The following is a 19,006-nucleotide window of genomic DNA, read 5'->3' as shown; positions in this document are numbered from 1 at the left end:
ATCAAAACGTTTTATTATCGTCGTTATTTTTGTTGTCACATAGACTACAGGGGAAGTAAACAGTAAATTCAGTGTTGTGCTGATTTAATCAGTGTTTATTAAACCGATATATTTGTCAAATGCTGTATTTGGAGTTCCTGGATGTTCAGGAAAAAGCATGAATTGCTGGATGGGAAATTCCTTCACTCCCAAAACGTGTTGAGTCATAATAAACTGAATCTTTTCTGGATTAGATGGTGAACAGCCATCCCTCCCTCCAGCTGATGATGCAGTTCTATGTGCTGTTTTAACTCAGACATTTGACCTTTGACCTTTGACTCTGCCCCTGTGTGTGCTGTGAACTGTCATCAGCCCAAAAGAACTGCTGCTCTGAGCAACACCAGCGTTTCTCTGCTGGTCTGAAAAAGACTGCAGTCTGTGTTTCAGCCTGCCATCTGCCTTCCTCACCTGAAACCAGATTATCCAGGTGAGATCACAGAGCTCTCTGCTCATCAGAGCTTCCCAAATGTTGTCGAAGTGATGAACTCTGTTCTCTGATCAGGGTGACTCCACAGATAAAAAATAGTTGCTGCAAATGGAAATCACTGAGAACTTTATTTCACATCAAAAGCTTACAATAAGAGGAAACATTTATATTTTGTGCAACCACAGGTTTTACATTCAGTTTGGAGAAGAAAGTAATAAAGTAAAAACTCTTTCTCACATCAGTGGAGTATCTCATGTTTCTGGTGACACAGCTAAATTGTTGTGTCATAATTGTAGAAGATATTCAACTCTGACCCAGATGTCACTGTGGGAGGAGCTGCCTGTGAGTTAGGGGCGAAGGTTAAGGTTTCCCTGAAGCATACCAGCTGCAGCAGAAGCAGAAGCAGAGGAGGAATAAATCTGTCTTCATGGCTCACAGTAAAGCCGTCTTGTTCAGCTTCTGGGGAGTCGCCGTCTCTTCTCGACTCGATGTGGTTTTTAAGAATTCGGAGCAGTTGCACAAACTGCCAGGGTAAGGAGCCATTATGCAACATTTCCACACTGTAAAAAATATTGAAACTATGGAATCCATGTCAAATTAGAGATATGTGTTTGTGTGTCTGTGCTGCAGGTAGATGTTTTTTCATGCTGAGTGATTGTGATAAAACATTATTAAAAACAGAAGAAGCTCATTTATTGTTTTTATTTTTTATTTATTAACTAAGATTTTAAGTTTTTACAGCAGAAAAGTTTAGATGAACAAGTGCAGAGAAACAAAATGGACATGAGGAAAGAGAGTTTGATGAGTCAAAGACATGACGCAACAAACGGCTTCTTGGTGTGTTTAACGTCTTTGTCTATTTCTAATTAACATGCCAGTCACATCCACCAACAGACTCCAGAGGTTGGCAAACAACCACTATAACCACGCCATGCTGAGTCACTGATTCCATGACAGGAAGTAAGGAATAGGTGATAGGGGACAGAGGACGGAGGACAGAAAAATGAAATGCAAGCTTTCTCTCAGTTTTGTTATTTCTGTCAGGGGACAGGAGATGGGACTGTCCTGACGGGGTCGTCCTGTCTGTCCGTATCCCCTCACATAGTCACATGATTCATGTTGCGTCTGATCTTGTTGTTGTGCGTTTTGTCTCAGTGGGTTTCTGTCCAGCGTGGCATCAAACAAGGATGGTGTCATGAGGCAGGCGGAGAGGGGCCAGGTGACTCTTTCACAGGTGGGTGAAAAGTCTGCTTCCTCCTGTTGCATCCTGGGAATGGCTGGGAGTGGCTGGGAGTGGCTGTTGACCATGTGTGTGTGGGTGTGTGTGTGCAGATGATCCCAGTGCTGCAGGAGGAGTGTGTGAAGGAGGCTCAGGTCAGGGGTATCACTCTGCCGTCTGATTGGTCAGTCAGAAGCCTGCTGGAGGCGGTCAGAGAGGCGATGGTGGACGTCCAGCCATCTGTCCTGAGGACAGCGGCCTGTCTGCGTCGCAGCGGTACACAAAAACACACCTGCACACGCTAACACAAACTTTCCAGATGTTACCTGGTTGGTAACCATCTCTGCCCCCCCACCAGGGATACGGACAGCTGTGCTGGCCAATCACTGGCTCGATGACAGCGCCGCTGGCGACCACATGGGTTGTCTTCTGTCTCAGCTGGGCGGCCATTTTGACCTGGTCCTCCAGTCGTGCCGTTCAGGTCTCAGGGTCCCTGAAGCTGCCATGTTCAGCTCAGCTCTGCAGCAGCTAGGAGTGACATCACAACAGGTAGACCTCCCTCAGTGACTGATGGTGACTCGAGGCCACTCTGACCTCTGACCTCTGACCTCAGGCTGTGTGGCTGGGTGCTGATGAGGAGGGAGTGAAGGCAGCTCAGGCAGTGGGGATGAAGACCATCCTGGTGGACGGCCTGGACCGGGCTCTGGACCAGCTGGCTGCTTTCACTGGAGTCCAGGTCCAGATCAGTGAGCATCAGCCCCTCTGGTCCACCGTCAGCATGCTAACGTGCTAACTTGTGTTGCAGGTTGAGGTTTCTGCGGCGTCCTGCGGCCCTGATGAGGTGTCCCACGGATATGTCTCCATCAGGGTAAATATCTGGATCAGTGTCCTGTCATGAGACATGACTCTGTCCTGTGTGGTCTAAAAGGATCTGGCCTCTGTCCATTTCAGCCCGGTGTCAGGACTCACTACGTTGAAATGGGCTCAGGTCCGCCGGTCCTGCTGTGTCATGGCTTTCCTGAGAGCTGGTTCTCCTGGAGGCACCAGGTGAGGCACCGGGTCTCACTTCCTGTCTGTCTGTCTGAACTGAACAACAAGTCTCACCGGTGCGTCCTCCCTGTCTCTGGTCTGGTGTAGATCCCGGCCTTGGCAGCAGCAGGTTTCAGGGTGCTGGCTCTGGACATGAAGGGATACGGAGGGTCCACAGCGCCACCAGGTGGGTTCACAGCTCTGCGAGACAAACAAACAAACAAACTGGGAAAATGAGAGTCCACACAGAAAGGCCCCAGGCCGGGAACCGAGCCCACAACCTTCTTGTTGTGGGGTAACAGAGCTAACCACTGTGACACCGTGCTGCCCATATTTCACATTAAACATTTTAACTTCTCCGTTTCATGGTACTTGGTTTATTTTGTGTAGACTGTTCGGACCTTCAGTGTGTTTTTACATTATTTGTGTCATTTTTTCCACCAACAGACGTTGAGGAATATTCTCAGGAGCAGCTGTGCAAGGTACAAACACAACACACCAACACACACCATACACACACTTAACTGCACCACTGTGTGATGTTGCTGTTTCTGCTCCTTCCTTTGCAGGATTTCATCACATTTCTGGATAAAATGGTGAGAGACACGAGTTTAACATTACAGCTTCCATTAAAACTGGCCTTCAAAATAAAAAGGGAGACCTGCAGATGCGTCTTTCCACCTCTGGTCTCTGTGCTGTTCCCAGGCCATACCAAAGGTCACCCTGGTGGGTCACGACTGGGGCGGCGCTCTGGTCTGGAACCTGGCCAAGTACTTCCCTGAGAGAGTCCGGTAAACACACACAGTAACACTTCAGGCTGAAGCCCCGAGCAGGAGTCAGAGGTGTTGATGTGTGTTTTTGTGTGGTTGTGTGAAGGGCGGTGGCGTCTCTGAACACCCCTCTGTTCCCCATTGATCCTTCCGCTCCTCCAGGGGAGAAACTGAAGGATGTCGCCATTTTTGACTACCAGGTCTACTTCCAGCAGCCGGTGAGTCCCAAAGCATCAGGGAGTCCACCGCGGCCCCTGGGGGCCTCAGAGACCTCACTGGGGATCAAACCTACAACATCCAAACACTTTCCTGCCTGTTTGTTTGGGTCCTTTTCAGTGTGAAAATCTGCCGTTTGTTGATGTTTTATCCCTTAAAGTCACTTTTCAAACATCACATCAGACTAGATATGTCTCCTGGTGTAGCGTGGTTAGCTTAGCTTAGCTTAGCATACAGGCTGGAGGCAGAGGGAACAGTTAGCTTGGCCCTGAAGCTTCAGCTGCTCATGTTTCAGGGTGTTGCCGAGGCCGAGCTGGAGAAAAACCTGGAGAGAACCTTCAAAATCTTCTTTTTCAGCAGCAGTGAACAAGTGAGACGCACACACACACACACACACACACACACACACACACACACGCGCACACACGCACACACACCCACCTGTTGTGTCTTCCTCAGGCGGACCGTCCAGCTCTCAGCACTTCAGGGGTCTGTGCTCGAGGTCAGAGGCCTTCCTGCTTCATCCCTTCACACCTTCCTCATTCTCAGTTCATTTGCATCAACACATATTGTTGTGTTACAGGAGGATTGTTAGTGGGTCTGCCTGAGCAGATCCCCAGGACCTCCATGCTGACAGAGGCCGAGCTGCAGTTCTACGTCAGCCAGTACAAACAGACCGGCTTCAGGTGGTCCCGACTCGACAGACTGACAGAAAATCAGATTCATTCATTCACTGTGGAAGTTAATGGCAGTGAACAGACTTTGGGCAGAAGACTTTCATGGATTCATTTGAGTCGTTCTCTTATTTCCAAATAAGACCTGTTGGCTGCCAGTTGTTAAAATTTGTACATTATTGTAGAAATGATCACATTTTGTGTTGCTGACAGGAATCCGCTGAACTGGTACCGTAACAGTGAGGCGGACTGGAGGTGGATGTGTTCTCGACCCGCTGCAAAGGTTTGTTACACAACTGACACATGCTGGGAAGTAGCTGCTGTTTCCCTGAGGTCCTGGAGAAAGTTTTAAGACTCCAGGAATAAAAACGTTGTGTGTTTGTGTGTTAGCTGCTGATGCCGGCGCTGATGGTGACGGCTGGGAAAGACCCCGTCCTGCTGCCCGCCTTCTCCAAAGGGATGGAGAACTTGGTGAGAAAACAAACTGCAGCCAGGCTGATTATAGATTATTGGAAATGGATCTGAAATCTGTTATTTCATCATTTCAGATCCCAAACCTGAGCAGAGGACACATAGAAGAGTGTGGACACTGGATCCAGATGGAAAAGCCAGAGGAGACAAACAACATCCTGATATCGTGGCTCAAAGAAACTCACGAAGGCTGGAGACATCGGTGGGGCTCCTGAAGTGTGAGGACAGAGGGAGGAAGGAAGGATGGAGTGGGCAGAGAGAGGAAGAAAATCCTGCAAATCGCCAGACTATGGCCACAATAAAGGTGTGAAGATTTCCTACTAAAAACGGTTACATTAAAATGGATCTGTATCTAAAAATCTGTTTATTCCAACTTGGACTCAAAACATTTAATGAAATAAGAAACAGAAACTGAATGTTTGACAGTTCATGATAACAGATTTGTTTGTTTCTTAACCAAAATATGAAAACATGAAATTCTAATGATACTAATTAACTGTGATAACGACTAATCAGCAGACAGAAGATTGATTTCATTTTCACTGTTCTGATAAAGTGTGTAAACTCTCCCAACCATACCTTTTAATAAAATAAACAACTGAGGAGTGAATATTGAATCATGATGATTTCAATGATTCCTGTCTTAGCTTCTACTCTTTAAAGCTTTTTCTTCTTCTGCAGAGGGAATGACATAGTTCATTTAATCTTCTTTGAGCAACTCATGAAGAATTAAAACTTAACGTAAGAATTTACTGAATCTAATTCTAAAAAAGAACCTTTTAGTTGCCTTCATCAGGTAATATTGTGACCTTTTGCTTCTATTCTCATGAAGTGACTTTTCATTAAAATTGCATTCGTTAAATGGAGTGAGGGCGTCCCCTGCTGGTTTAAAACTCAGAGGCAATTTTCTCACAGTTCCTTTTTCTCAAAAAGCTTCTTCCAGGCCGGCATGATGTGTTCATAAATTGTCTCTATCTGTAACACACACAGACACACACACACACACACTCTTATTAGCTTTCAGCTCTCTCGGTAACCATGGAAACAGGTTGACGGACAGACTCGACCCCTGACCTGCCCTGACTTCTTGATTCCATATCTGAAGAGCGTGGCCTGATGCTCACTGTTGTGGAACAGGATGTCAAATGTCACCTCGCGGCCCATCATGTCGTCGATGGCGGGCTTCACCACGGCGTGGAAGTCTCGGGCCGGGAAATCATCGTCCAGCATGTTGCTGACCTGAGGCGGGTCACAGAGGTGGTGACGGACCAACACAGCCGCTGTGTGTGTGAACTGTCAGTGTGTTACCTTGTATTTCTTCCCCAGCAGCCCCAGAGGATCCAGTCTGACCTCTGACCTCAGGGCTCGGCCAAAGAGCGGGAGCTTTGCGTCTGAATCTGACAAACACACAGCAAACCAGGAATAATCAAAGTTCATCATTCACAAACCATGGCCGAATGTTTTTCAGGGGCAGTTGTCAAAATAATATTCTTTTTTCAGTGTTACTCTGAAAAAACCTGATTGTTCATTTCTGTGATTAACTTGTTTGAAGTAAATAAACTTCTGGATGATTCAGGATCCGTTATCAGCTCTGTGTTGTCTTCACTCTTTTAAACAAACCCGAGCTGCAACAACATCCTCGTAAATTTATCTTTGATTCTAAAAGTTTGAGCCTTGGTGATATTCATTCATTTATTTCAAGATAAAGTTCCATTTATCTTAAATCCGTTGGGGAAAAGAAATGAAAACACCAACCTCGACTCGTCAGATGGGCCACGTAGGGAACGCCGTCCTTCTCTCCGTAGTAAATTGCAAAGTGGGAGAAATATTTGTTCCTGGGATATTCCACAATGTCCCCTGGGAACATCTCTGGGTGGGAGTTCTTCTGCAAAAATCACACAAAAAGACAGAACGTAGAACAGTAACTTCATCATTATTCTTATAGTGACAAGACTTCTTTCCAATAACAAACACAGATGAACAGAACGACAGCGTTCAAAAGTCAAAATCAGAACGAGGCAGGTTTTTTTCCCAACCACAACAAAAACTGAAGTGACTGAAATGAGAAGCCACAAAGTGAGAAGTGATTCTGGATATCCAGCCTTCTGTGTTCTTTTATTGTGTTACACTTTGTAGATGTGTGTGTTTGCTCTTTGTGAAACTGCCCCGAGTTCTGTCACACTCCGCTGACCTGCATCAAAGTTTCAGGCTGAATGAGCCCTGAAGAACATCAGGTGAAGAAACCAAGTCCTCCATGGGTGGTGGCTTGGCCCAAGTGGGCGGGGCTTAGAGGCGTTGCCAGCTCTGTTGTGAAATGACCAGCTTTAAGGGTCATGAGGGTTCATCTTCAGGGGACAGAGGATTACCTCCTGTCGCCCACCGAAGAGCGACAGAAAAAGATGTCTGAGTCTGTGACACTTCAACACAACCTGACTTCTGTAGGAATGCAGATCTGGACCACATGAAGGACTGGATCTGGACCACATGAAGGACCGGATCTGGACCACATGACGGACCGGATCTGGACCACATGAAGGACCGGATCTGGACCACATGAGGGACCGGATCTGGACCACATGAAGGACCGGATCTGGACCACATGAAGGACCGGATCTGGACCACATGACGGGACCGGATCTGGACCACATGAAGGACCGGATCTGGACCAAATCATGAACCGGATCTGGACCAAATCATGAACCGGATCTGGATAAATCTGACTATGTTTTTTTAACCAGTTTTCTGAGTCAGAGAAAGTTGATAAACTGTCCTGATGTTTTAGAACATCTGTGTCACTTCTTGTCTCAGACAGAACCAAAGTTGAATCTACAGCGTTGAAGGAATGAATGAAACAGGAGGTGAAAATCTGATGAAATTGATTTGACTCACCAGGCCCATCAGGTCAGGCTGTTCACTGTCGCTCTCTTCAGTCGCTTCTGAAAAGAAATCCACAGACACACTCAGGAACTCCACCTGCTTTACATACAAGCTCCACCACGGTGATAGTCAGTCACAGTCCGCTGAGCTCACCCACCACCCCTCCTCCCCCTCTGCTCACCCTCCAACAGCTCCCACAGACGCGTTGTGGTACTTTGGGTTGCGGCCTGCAGCTTCAGGTCAGACGTGCTCGTGCGTCTTCTGGAGGTTTCTGCAGGATGTTGGTGCAGATTTTGGAGATGTTAAATCCTGGAGCAGCGGTGGCCTTCGGCCTTGTCCCTCCACTTTGGGTGTGCAGAGCAGGTGTTTCCTCGGCAGACCGTGGAAAGAGGAAGCCATTTAGCAGACTCGTTTGATTGACCCTGCTCTTTAACAAGTTTCTGAAAATGAGAAAACCCATCAACATAAAAACTTTAGAGAAGAAAAACCCTGCTGGAGTCACTTGGAAACAAACTGTAGTGTTAATTCTCTTAACCATTTATCAATTTAAAACTTAACTTCTTTTTCTTCTCCAGTTCTGATGCCAAAATCCCTCAATTCCCCCGAACTGGGATTCTGCTGATTCTCTTCCTCTTGTGGTCAGTCAAATCCACTGTTGATCCACGAATGCTAGGTTTTGGATGAAACAAGCAATAAATTCACCTTGAGCCTCTTTAAAATTAAACCACTGATGACTTCGAATCCAGGTTGAATTTAGAGTCGTGAACAAACTGAGCATGAGATGATCCCTGAAGATTTGAGTGTTTTCTCTTTGGAGAGCTGCAGATTTATCCGTTCTCAGAGTGAAATCAAGAGAAAATCTTTTATTTCATTCATTTATTCCTTTTTATATTTCCAGTGATAAATTCACAGTTTTCAGAGCTGTGTTCGGAGCCTGATGTGATTGGCTGTTCCTGGATTTCATAGCTTATTGAACACAGGAGTCAGAAACAGCTTTTAGACTCACGTCTGGAAGAACAGGTCACGTCCCCCCAAAGAGCCGGGAGCCACACTTCACCACAGAATTACAAAAATAAACTGGAGATAAACGCCAGCCCTCTGTGTCTCAAAAACTCTGAAACATTTAAGAAAATAAACATTCTGTCATGACTAAACTTTCTCTTCTTCTCCCATTGTTGTCTAAAACTGTTTCACAAAATCTGTAATAAAAGAAGAAAACAATCCACATCTGGATGTGAAAAATCTGGGTTGGTTTTTGAGCTAAAACAAGAAAAAGAGCAGTGATTGGGCCAGACAGAAGACACAGAGTAAAGTCCCACATGGTCAGATGAGAGCCTGTGATCATTTAGATTTTGTGAATCAATATGAAATAATATCTTGGCTTGGAGCAGCATGATTTACCATTTGGATCATTTTAGAAACATGTAGATAAATTCTGGGCAAAAACAATAAAAAAAAAAAAAAAAAAAGTAAAATCAGAGGTGAAAATTTGTCCAAAACAAAAGAAACCTGAAACAAGCAACATTTAGGAAAATAAACATGGTCATGAAAAATCGTTATTCTGAAAACCTGATGATGTCACTGATGTGTGTGTGTCTGCGTGTGCCTGTCACACACACAGACACACACATTAATGCCTCATTGTAAAGTCAGTGCAGCATTACAGTCCATTAAAGGCACCTGAGTTTGGCTCCAGCCTGAACCGGAGGTTCACCAGTGTATACACAACAAACACACTAACTGTGTTCCTGCGGCTGCCCTTCCTGAGTGTCTTTGCCCCAGCTGAGGCCGTTGATGGGTGTGTGTTTGTCCCAGCTGTCTGTGTTGTGTCCATGCTTCCTCTGGTGGCGTTTGTAGTTGTCCCAGTGTCCCGTTGTGTAGCTGCACTCGGCGCAGGCGTACGGTTTCTCGCCCGTGTGCCGCAGCATGTGCCTCTTCAGGTTCATGCTCTGGTTGCATGAGTAGCCGCAAACGCCGCAGTGGAACGGCTTGGCGCCCGAGTGGATACGCTCGTGCCGCCGCAGGTTGGCCAGGTTCCCGCAGGCGTAGCTGCACGACGGGCACTGGTAAGGCTTCTCGCCCGTGTGCACGCGCATGTGGCGTTTGAGGTTGTCGAGGTGCGAGGAGGTGTAGGAACAGTGCGGACAGTGGTGCGGCTTCTCCTCGGAGTGGATGTGCGCGTGGCGGGCCAGGTGGTTGGGGTAGTGGGACAGGAAGGGGCAGTGGGGGCAGCGGTACAGCTTGGTGCCTCGCGGACCGCGGCGGGAGCCCTGAGACACAGCTGTGCTGCAGGGAGGTCCGGGTCCATCCTTTGATAGCAGCTCCAACGAGCAGCGACGACACACCTGAACCAACGGGAACACAGGCGTGAGTGACACCGAGGACGTCACAGTGACATCACAGATCAGACTCCAATGAGGAAATAATGTCTGTGTTTGAGGCATCATGTCGTACCTGTCCTCCGTCGACATCGCCCTCACCATCACCATCACCCTCCGCCTTTTCCCCCTCCAGGTCGGCCTCCTCCAGGGTGAGGCCACACACCCGGCAGCAGAGGGGGAAGAGGAGGACGGGCAGCGGGGCGGAGGCGGAGCCGAGGCCCCCCAACGTCTGGAGGAAGCCTGAGTCCTGGGACACTCGCAGGGTCAGGTCAGACATGACTGAGGGCGACAGAGGAGAGAAAAATCTGGTTAATGTTTCAGTTTATTGCTGGTCTCTGAGTTTTAAAGTGCTTGTCAGAGCGTTTCAGCTGAAATGTAAAATGTAAAACCAACTCAGTTTGTTTCAGGTCGCTGAGCAGACATCGTCTCTTCCTCATTTTCACTCTTTCAGTTTTGGTTAATTTCCTCTTTTGTGCTGTGAAATTTTTTTCTTTCATGAAATGAAAAGTTTCTTTTCAGGCCACATTTCACGACAAAATAATTTATTGTTTCCTTCCCATAGCTCAACATCTCTCCAGAGCTTGTTTTTAAATGTGTTTTCTTTCATTTGTGGATCTTGTTTGGGTCTTTTTCAAAACTTTCACATGCAAAGCAGTTTTCACTGTGTTTGTTACCGTCTTCAGTTTCGGCGTTTGCCTTTTTTCGCCTTCCTCGTCGTTTCTCCTTCTCCCTCCTCTGTGGTCTCTCCTGTGTGTGCATGCGCTGGTGTCGCCGCAGGTTTCCTAAGGAGCTGCAGGCATAGCTGCACTGGTGACAGTGATATGGCTTCTCTCCGGTGTGCGTGCGGGCGTGGCGCTGCAGGTTGACGAGTTGGGCTGAGGCGTAGGGGCAGACGGGGCAGTGGTACGGCTTCTGGCCATCGTGGATCCTCATGTGGCGTTTGAGGTGGTTGGAGTAGCGTGAAGTGAAGGTGCACAGCGAGCAGGAGTAAAGTTTCGGTGGGATATCACCAGCGGCACCCGCCTTACTGACGTTTCTCTTCTTCCCATCCGAGCCGCTGCTGACCGATCTGTCTGACAGGTTGGACTCCTCCAGCTGAGAGGAGCTGATGGAGGCTGCACGCTGGAGGCCGTCCTCACAGCTGAGACAGTAAAGCTCCGCCCCCAGGTCCAGACCCACACCTGGGACAAGATTGACATGATAAAACACAAACAGGAAAACAGATCGGTGTCAGTAAACAGCATGATTTATCACATCCACATTCATTTTCTGTATTTGAACGATGACCAGCCAACATTTATGTGACAGCTACGAAGATAAGCTGCTTCCAGATCATCGTTTCACACACCAGGAAGATTTCACATTCTAATTATCTATGCACACATTCACACAACTGAAGTTTCCTTTTGTGTCGTGCAGTGAGGTGATCAGTGGCTGTCATGAAGGAGATCAGAGGCTTCAGCATAACAGCACGCTGTTTGATCTGGGACACAAAGAATGAAGCTCATGTCAAGGACCTGATGACAGCCTGACTGAGACAGGACATTAAATTAGGACACAGAAGCCAGATGAAACTGATGTCTGGAGGCAGAAGAAAATTAAAACAACCTGCCTTAGAACGTAATGTAGAAACCTTCACTAAGCAGTATCTCAAACACTGAAAAGAGGCAAAAACGTAGCAACAGTTACCGAGATCCAAACTAGCCCCCAGTGGTGCGTCTCCTAAAAGCTGACCACATCCTTTACAGGAGAGGAATGCTGGGAAAGTGGAGTCTGTTGGAGCTGAGGGGTCGTCCTCCACACTGAGAGAGAAGACCGTCATACCTGAAGAAGGACAGGAACTAAACAGCTGTTTCTGTCTGTGAAGCGCCACTTTAAAAAAAAAAAAAACAAACACAAATATAAGTCATCAGGCGTAAAGAATGAGCTCCTCTCAGAGACGTGTCAGGTGGTGAGTGGATGACGACTCATCTGCGACAGTTTGAGCTCCTCAGCACCTCAGGAGACGCCTTCAACTCCTTCTCTGAACCAACAAGCACACAGTTTGACCTTTTCCATTCTGAATTTGTTTATCTGTAAATGGTTAACCCTCAAATCTAGTGTGACCCAAATGTAATTGTTAAAACATGTCAGTACACAGATAAAAGTAAGAGGAAACTGAACAATGACAGTGACATGAGAACATTCAGAGGTTTGGCAGATACAGCACGTCAGCCTGCATTGTCACAGTTTGTACAATCTGATGTGCGTGTGTGTGTGTGTGTGTGCGTCACTCACTGGCGTCTCTATCCAGCCCCATGATCTCAGAGTCTCCAAACTCCAGCTCTCCGCTCAGCAGGAAGTCACTCTCCAGCACCAGGCAGCCGGGCTCACACACCACGGCCCCGTCCTCTGACTCCACTGGACACAAGTACACAAACTCTTCTCAGACTAACGACAATCTATTCTATTTTGCTTCATTTGGGGGTCAAAAAGGCATTCAACCTTTTCTAAAATATCACAAATATTAAATTAATTCTTTGAAAAAGATTTGTTCTGTGTTTCTTATGGACAAAAACCTGTGTTTGCGTGTGCGTGAATTTATAGTGAAAGCTGTGCTCTTATACATACGTGTACACAGAGAACAATGAACAACAAACATGAGAATCAGCGAATTGTCACATTTGAGAAAGTATACCCTGACATCTTTCACATTTTTGCTTTTAAATCATTTCCATCTCAACAAACTAACTGGCTGACTGAACAGAGGTTTCAAATGCAAAACTTTAGAGAAACAGGAAAGAAGTCACAGAGAAGTAACAGAGTTAATGGTGTAAAGGAGCTGGACAGGAAGAAACAAACTGCAGAGGCGGCCGAGGAAATCAGTGAGGATGAGATAAGTGCAGGGGAGGAAGAGTTGAGAGTGAAGAACAAATCAGGAAAACAGAGAAGTGAAAGAAGGGACGAGACACAGCCCTGATGATACATAACATTCTCATACATCAGCTGTTTGGTCACTTTTGGCACAACTGACTAATTCACTGTCCGGACTACTTTATATCATCAGAGGTCTGGATCAAAAGTATTGTTGACTTTTCCACCAATCTGCTAAAATCTCGTTTTGCTGAGTATGGTGGTCAAGAAAAATATCTCAGAGGTTTGTCAATGACGTTAAAGGCGAAGATGGAACCTGAGCAATGGCACTGAAGACAAATGAAAGAATAACAGAGATAAATGTGAGGTTGGGGAGCAGGGGAGGCAGCACAGGAAGCAGAGAAAGAAAGAAAGGAAGGAAGGAGCAGGGGCTGGGGGAGGTCAGGTAAAGGCCTGTGAAGAGGAAGAGAGGAAGTGGAGTCCAAGTTGAGCCATAACAGTCAGGATGAGATAACACCAACACATGTGGGTAAAGGACAACATGGCTCCAGCAGTCTTCCTCTTTGGTAGATAACGAGGAAGGGACACAAGCTGCTCAGTCGATGTGTTCAACCAGTCAGACAGACTCCTGAGAGAAAGGGCGACATTAGCTGCTCCTCCTCGGACTGAGGACTGGAGGCCAGCGCTGAGACAAACGACGAAAGTCCGCTAAACTCACATTTCACCGGCTGGGGGTTGGACTGCTTCCTCCGCGGCATCCTGGCCCGTCTTCGGCCCGGGTCCGGGTCCTGCTCCGGTTGCGGCGGGAGACGCCTCACGGTCCAGTGGGCTCCGGTCCGTCGGTCCGTCCGTCAGCCAGCCGGGCAGCCAGCTAACTGCATGTAATCACCATCACCTCCTTCCTCTTCCTCTTCCTCTTCCTCCAACGGCCGGCCACGGCGGCGGTGTCATCGCTACCAGACCTGTTTGAGATCAGTAAATGACAAAGTGGACTCACTTCAGACCGCAGCCGGGCCTCCAAAGCCCCGCCGTGGTTCCGTCTTTGTTATTGTTTCGCATCAAATAGTCGTGGCCATCTTGCTAGCCGGCTAACTTTAACGTCAGAAATCTGAGCTGTCGTTTGTTCTTGGAACTTGAAACACGATCCACGTGAGTGGACAGAGCTCCTCCTAAGAACCCACCTGTCGAGAAGTCACACAAAAACCACTCCGTCGTCGAGAAAACGCCGCCAGCTCCGTGAAAAACACCCTTTAACCGACACCAGCGGAGCTGCGCCGGGTCCGGGCTCCCGGTGACGTCAGTGACAGGAGCGGGGCATTGTGGGACTTGTTGTCTTTGTTCAAAATGGCGAATGCAGCTTTGTTGTTGTCGCGTAGGTCCGTTTGAAGCATAAATCTCCAACAGTGCTGCAGCTATTGAATGTAAACACAAAAACACTAACACATCGTGAGGCTTGTTTTAATTCTATTCTAATTTCTTTGAATTTCCACAGCAGTGTATTTATTTTGATGTTAAAAATGTTGTCATACATAAAGCACACACAAAAAACCCAACAATGCTTGTGTTACAAATGCATCTTGGTTGGCTCATGGAAGAATCACTGTACATTCACACATTTTACAGATGTGCAGGCTTGAAAAAACTTTTCTGCACAATGAAATGTAAAATCACAGAGAAGATGTAAGCAGCGCATGGAGACGGGATTACATCAGATCCACCAAAACACCAGGACTTCCACTGGAGGAAATACCTGAAATAAAACAAGGTGTTTCAGCATTATCACGGAGAGTATTCACCATCTTTTCACTCAGGTTGCTTGAAAACTTTAACAACAGCAGTTTCTGTTATAATAGTTTGTTTCAGTCTGTTACCTTTTCAACAGATGGACAATTTCAAGCTGTTAGACTGAAGTTTCACCAGCTTTCTTTTGCATCTGCTCACTTTTAAAATGGTAAACCTTTAACTTTTTCCATATTCTGCCTACTGATTTAACAATTTCTCAGTTCCAGGATGTATTCATAAATAATAATGGCAATTATATCTCCATTGTATTTAGTCCCATGTTGTCTTTGCTACACATCTCATCTCCATGACAACAGATACTTACCTGATCGTGACCTGTCTCTGTTGTTCGATGGACTTATTTTGGATCTTTTGGAAGGAACTCTCCAGTTCGTCATGTATCATCCGTAACTTATTGGCTAACGCTCTAGAGAGAGACACAAGAGATGCATTTCAGGTCATTTTAATATGATATACTTGACTCTCATAAATTTTCAATTTCTTTTCCTTCCTGCATCAGAAGATTCAGTCCACTGACTTACCTTGTGATGCTTTCATCTATATTGTTTTCCTTTTTGCTCTTTGTCGACAGGTACCTCTGGAGCTCCTCTTTCAGATTGGGATCTTTCAGTTCATGCAGACATTCGAACAGACCGGTGGTCTTACCTGGAGAAAAATGCTCTCTGATCTTCTCCTTGATGTACTGGGCTGTTTCCCGGTTGGTCTTTGAGCCACTTCCTGCTTTGGTCAAGAGGCCCCGTAGGAGTGTCTGATTGGTCTCCAGTGAAAGACCCAGGAGGAAACGGAGGAACAAGTCCAGGTGTCCATTTGGACTCCGTAAGGCCTCGTCCACAGCTCTCTGGTAGAAGCATCTCTCTGCAAACTCTTTGGTCATTTGAGGTTGTGAGGTTGGCTGCTGTGACAGCAGGTTGACTCCAGAGTTCATGAAGGTCAGATGGACATGAAGAGCAGCCAGAAACTCCTGAACACTCAGGTGGACGAAGCAGAAGACCTTGTCCTGGTACAGACCCCTCTCCTCTTTAAAGATCTGTGTGAACACTCCTGAGTAGACGGAGGCTGCTCTGATATCGATGCCACACTCTGTCAGGTCTGATTCATAGAAGATCAGGTTTCCTTTCTGCATCTGCTCAAAGGCCAGTTTTGCCAGAGACTCAATCATCTTCCTGCTCTCTGGACTCCAGTGAGGATCTGAACCAGACCCTCCCTCGTACTTGACCTTCATCAGCTTTAGGTGAACCACCAGGAAGTGGATGTACATCTCAGTCAGGGTCTTGGGCAGCTCATCTCCCTCTCTGGTCTTCAGCATGTCCTCCAGAACTGAAGCAGTGATCCAGCAGAAGACTGGGATGTGGCACATGATGTGGAGGCTTCGGGATGACTTGATGTGGGAGATGATCCTGTTGGTCTGCTGCTCATATCTGAACCTCTTCCTGAAGTACTCCTCCTTCTGGGGGTCACTGAACCCTCTGACCTCTGTCACCATGTCAACACACTCAGGAGGGATCTGATTGGCTGCTGCAGGTCGTGTGGTTATCCAGAGGCGAGCAGAGGGAAGCAGTTTCCCCCTGATGAGGTTTGTCAGCAGCACGTCCACTGAGGTGGACTCTGTAGGATCAGTCAGGACCTCAGAGTTGTGGAAGTCCAGAGGAAGTCGACACTCATCCAGACCGTCAAAGATGAACACAACCTGGAACTGATCAAAGCTGCAGATTCCTGCTTCTTTGGTTTCAGGGAAGAAGAGATGAACAAGTTCCACCAAGCTGAACTTCTTCTCTTTCAGCACATTCAGCTCTTTGAAGGTGAAGGGAAACGTGAACTCTATGTCCTGGTTGGTTTTGCCATCAGCCCAGTCCAGAGTGAACTTCTGAGTTAAGATTGTTTTCCCGACACCTGCCACGCCCATTGTCAACGCTGTTCTGATTGGTCGATCTCTTCTAAGTGAGCTTTTAAAGATGTCTACTTGTCTGACGGTTGTTTCTGCACTGTCTTGTCTCCTGGAAACAGTTTCAATCTGTCTGACCTCGTGCTCCTCGTTGCGCTCTGCAGCCCCCCCCTCTGTGATGTAGAGGTCTGTGTAGATCTGGTTCAGGAGCGTTGGGTATCCTGCTTTAGCGATGCCCTCAAACACGACCTGGAACTTCTTCTTCAGGTGAGATTTCAGTCTCGGCTTGCACATGCAATGAGCCTCTGAAAGTATAAACAAGAGTTAAAGGACACAAAAGGAAAGTCCTGATCACAGTGAAATGAATCCAGACTTGGATCTGAACTCTTGTCGTCATGAGTTCTCTTTGGTCAGAGGTCATTAGTCTGCCTGATTATGCCAGCAGCCTACTGCACCTCAAGGGGCAATGGGAGAAGTTATTCTTTGCCTGTACTACACTGCAACTTTGTGGTCCCTTTTCTTGTATGCAGATCATAAAATAGACATGTAGGTCATTTCCTCTGAGTTATGGGTCTCTGGTAGAGAAAGAACACCCTCTACTGTACCAGGCATTGACCTGCAGCACAAACACACAATTAAAGATCCACTTTCATTTCTACAACGTTTTCTTTTAAAGTGCGTGTGTCTGAAAAAATGTATAATTGTGGTATTAAGAACCAAAAACTATCTCAGAAGAGCAGTTCTGAGTCTCCATGGTCAGCCAGGTAGGAGTCCACATCCCTGGTTTGTGCCTTGCTGTTATCACTCAGACAAGCTCATGAACCCTCTACCTGTTGCAGAAGCTGAAAGAGCCCGCGAACTCTGAAGCTGAACACTTTGCCCTTTTCCTGTAGGAAGAAAGTGAATCTTAATTCATTGATATTTCTGTTGAAATGAAGATTTTATTGATAGCTACAAAGGTAAAGTGAAACAGTCACAAGTCAGAGCTTTAAAATATTCCAGATGTTTAAAAATGTACTTGACATTATTGTTTCTGCATAATCTGCCAGGTGCTTAATGTTTGTCTTTTACTGACTCACCTCCATTCGTTTGTATTTCTTTTAAAATTGCTCTTGCAACCTGCAGAGCATTTTCAGTGGTGTACATGCTGACCATCAAATCCACTGTTTGCTCTCTGCCAGCATCCTCCAACGAGAACTTCTTGATGGCCTCATAGCCCACTATGTTAGCGTTCTGCAGGTACCAATGGAACGTTTTGAGTTCTTCTTTTCCCAAATCCTGCAAATGGTACAGCAGCTGCTGCTTCACGGGTATCTCCATCTCTGCTCCCTGACTCTTTCAGAAGAAGAACAACAACAAACAGGAACTCCAGTGTTTCCAGTGCTCTGTTGACTTGCAGCAAGTAAAAGAGTTTGAAATATATCTAATTATGACTTTAACAATATAAAGTCAGATATCAGTCATGATCAGACTGTGAAATGAAGCACGAGTGTAACTCACAGCGTCAGCAGCAGGTCGGTCCACTCACTCGGCTGAGCAGGTTCATCAGGACTGGGTGCATGAGACAAACCTGGTGTAGGCCTGTGTGACATTCAGAACTTGGTGCAAATGAGGTAAAAATCTTCCTGGCGGTCGAAGGGACACTTTTAGGATGTCAGCTGGCTGGAGACACCTGAAGAAGATGAAATGTCATGTCTGTGTGTGTTATTTCCTGGTGAAGTTGCTGTCAGTATAACACAAAATGAGAAGACTGACACCTCAGCTCTGTCTCTCACACACACACACACACACACACACACACACACACACACACACACACACACACACCAACCTGACAGATGCGTCAGCTGAAAGCGTGGAAGTTGTTTACGTTTATACACAAAAAAGAGTCAATAAAAAGTGAACACGTTAACTGAAAAGTAACGTACCTAACTTACCTAAATGTCGTGTTATTGTGGTTTTAAACCGACTTTCCACCGGACCCACTTCCTTTACCCGCCATGGGAGAACCACGTGACCTGCAGCCCGTTCCTGATTGGAGGTTTGAAAGTGGGTAGCTGACCTGTGTTCTTCCGGGTCTTCTTCTTCGTCTGTTCGTGTTATTATTATTATTATTATTATTATTATTATTATTATTATGTTTTTGTGTGAATCATCGTACGGTTTTAAAGGAACAGAGGTGTGTTTTTACATTTTTTAAAAGAGAAAACGGGTGAAACTTTCTATCTGTCTATCTATATATGAAGAAATAACACATCCTCCCATTAATCTTAATGTCGCCTTTTTTGTTCTCGGCTTCTGATATGAAACTAAACTTAGATAATATTTTTAACTGTTTTATTTGTTATTACATCTCTCCACTTTG

The 19,006-nt window shown here is 46.4% G+C and overlaps 3 protein-coding genes across 6 annotated transcripts; 1 reads left to right on the top strand and 2 right to left on the bottom strand.

Annotated features, from left to right (window-relative positions):
• The first annotated feature begins 782 nt into the window (after nt 1–782).
• Nucleotides 783–5,455, top strand: ephx2 (epoxide hydrolase 2, cytoplasmic). Its single transcript, XM_029520997.1, has 18 exons — nt 783–997; nt 1,622–1,700; nt 1,799–1,961; nt 2,044–2,234; nt 2,299–2,421; nt 2,491–2,553; nt 2,637–2,732; nt 2,823–2,901; nt 3,162–3,196; nt 3,284–3,310; nt 3,420–3,505; nt 3,591–3,702; nt 3,996–4,070; nt 4,160–4,202; nt 4,284–4,386; nt 4,588–4,657; nt 4,765–4,845; nt 4,923–5,455. Exons 1-18 carry the CDS (start codon nt 894–896, stop codon nt 5,058–5,060), a joined length of 1,668 nt encoding a protein of 555 aa, XP_029376857.1. The 5' UTR covers nt 783–893; the 3' UTR covers nt 5,061–5,455.
• Nucleotides 5,456–8,579: 3,124 nt separating this feature from the next.
• LOC115052549 (zinc finger protein 513-like) lies at nt 8,580–14,298 on the bottom strand. Of its 2 annotated transcripts, none has more exons than XM_029516708.1 (7): nt 14,138–14,298; nt 13,675–13,918; nt 12,381–12,503; nt 11,793–11,975; nt 10,778–11,284; nt 10,177–10,382; nt 8,580–10,067 (listed from the first exon to the last, which is right to left on the bottom strand). In XM_029516708.1, exons 2-7 carry the CDS (start codon nt 13,712–13,714, stop codon nt 9,459–9,461), a joined length of 1,668 nt encoding a protein of 555 aa, XP_029372568.1. In that variant the 5' UTR covers nt 13,715–13,918; nt 14,138–14,298; the 3' UTR covers nt 8,580–9,458. The 2 variants fall into 2 exon arrangements, with proteins under 2 accessions (XP_029372568.1, XP_029372577.1); XM_029516717.1 differs by having other exon boundaries at nt 11,793–11,927.
• A 110-nt stretch (nt 14,299–14,408) lies between these two features.
• Nucleotides 14,409–18,731, bottom strand: LOC115052516 (NLR family CARD domain-containing protein 3-like). Of its 3 annotated transcripts, none has more exons than XM_029516679.1 (7): nt 18,570–18,731; nt 18,142–18,313; nt 17,721–17,976; nt 17,472–17,528; nt 15,281–16,946; nt 15,064–15,165; nt 14,409–14,706 (listed from the first exon to the last, which is right to left on the bottom strand). In XM_029516679.1, exons 3-7 carry the CDS (start codon nt 17,959–17,961, stop codon nt 14,574–14,576), a joined length of 2,199 nt encoding a protein of 732 aa, XP_029372539.1. In that variant the 5' UTR covers nt 17,962–17,976; nt 18,142–18,313; nt 18,570–18,731; the 3' UTR covers nt 14,409–14,573. The 3 variants fall into 3 exon arrangements, 2 of the variants coding, with proteins under 2 accessions (XP_029372539.1, XP_029372532.1); XM_029516672.1 differs by having other exon boundaries at nt 18,579–18,731; XR_003841372.1 differs by having other exon boundaries at nt 14,661–14,706; nt 15,405–16,946; nt 18,579–18,731.
• Between the last annotated feature and the right edge of the window lie 275 nt (nt 18,732–19,006).

The sequence above is a fragment of the Echeneis naucrates genome, chromosome 2 (genome assembly GCF_900963305.1).
Source record: "Echeneis naucrates chromosome 2, fEcheNa1.1, whole genome shotgun sequence".
Lineage (NCBI taxonomy): Eukaryota > Metazoa > Chordata > Actinopteri > Carangiformes > Echeneidae > Echeneis > Echeneis naucrates.
This window is presented reverse-complemented; position numbering and strand designations above follow the sequence as displayed.

Bases quoted from the DNA above. Each gene is read 5' to 3' on its own strand.
- LOC115052549 (XM_029516708.1), bottom strand. From the start codon at position 13,714: ATGCCGCGGAGGAAGCAGTCCAACCCCCAGCCGGTGAAAT. The intron at 11,976-12,380 runs GTGAGTGACGCA...TTTTTTTTAAAG, and splicing joins GGGGCTGGATAGAGACGCCA to TGGCGCTTCACAGACAGAAA. The intron at 10,068-10,176 runs GTACGACATGAT...CCGTTGGTTCAG, and splicing joins GCGATGTCGACGGAGGACAG to GTGTGTCGTCGCTGCTCGTT.
- ephx2 (XM_029520997.1), top strand. From the start codon at position 894: ATGGCTCACAGTAAAGCCGTCTTGTTCAGCTTCTGGGGAGTCGCCGTC. The intron at 2,235-2,298 runs GTAGACCTCCCT...CTCTGACCTCAG, and splicing joins TAGGAGTGACATCACAACAG to GCTGTGTGGCTGGGTGCTGA. The intron at 3,311-3,419 runs GTGAGAGACACG...TGCTGTTCCCAG, and splicing joins TCACATTTCTGGATAAAATG to GCCATACCAAAGGTCACCCT.
- LOC115052516 (XM_029516679.1), bottom strand. From the start codon at position 17,961: ATGGAGATACCCGTGAAGCAGCAGCTGCTGTACCATTTGCAGGATTTG. The intron at 17,529-17,720 runs GTGAGTCAGTAA...TTCTTCCTACAG, and splicing joins AGAAATACAAACGAATGGAG to GAAAAGGGCAAAGTGTTCAG. The intron at 16,947-17,471 runs GTAGAGGGTTCA...TTATACTTTCAG, and splicing joins TCTTTCAGCTTCTGCAACAG to AGGCTCATTGCATGTGCAAG.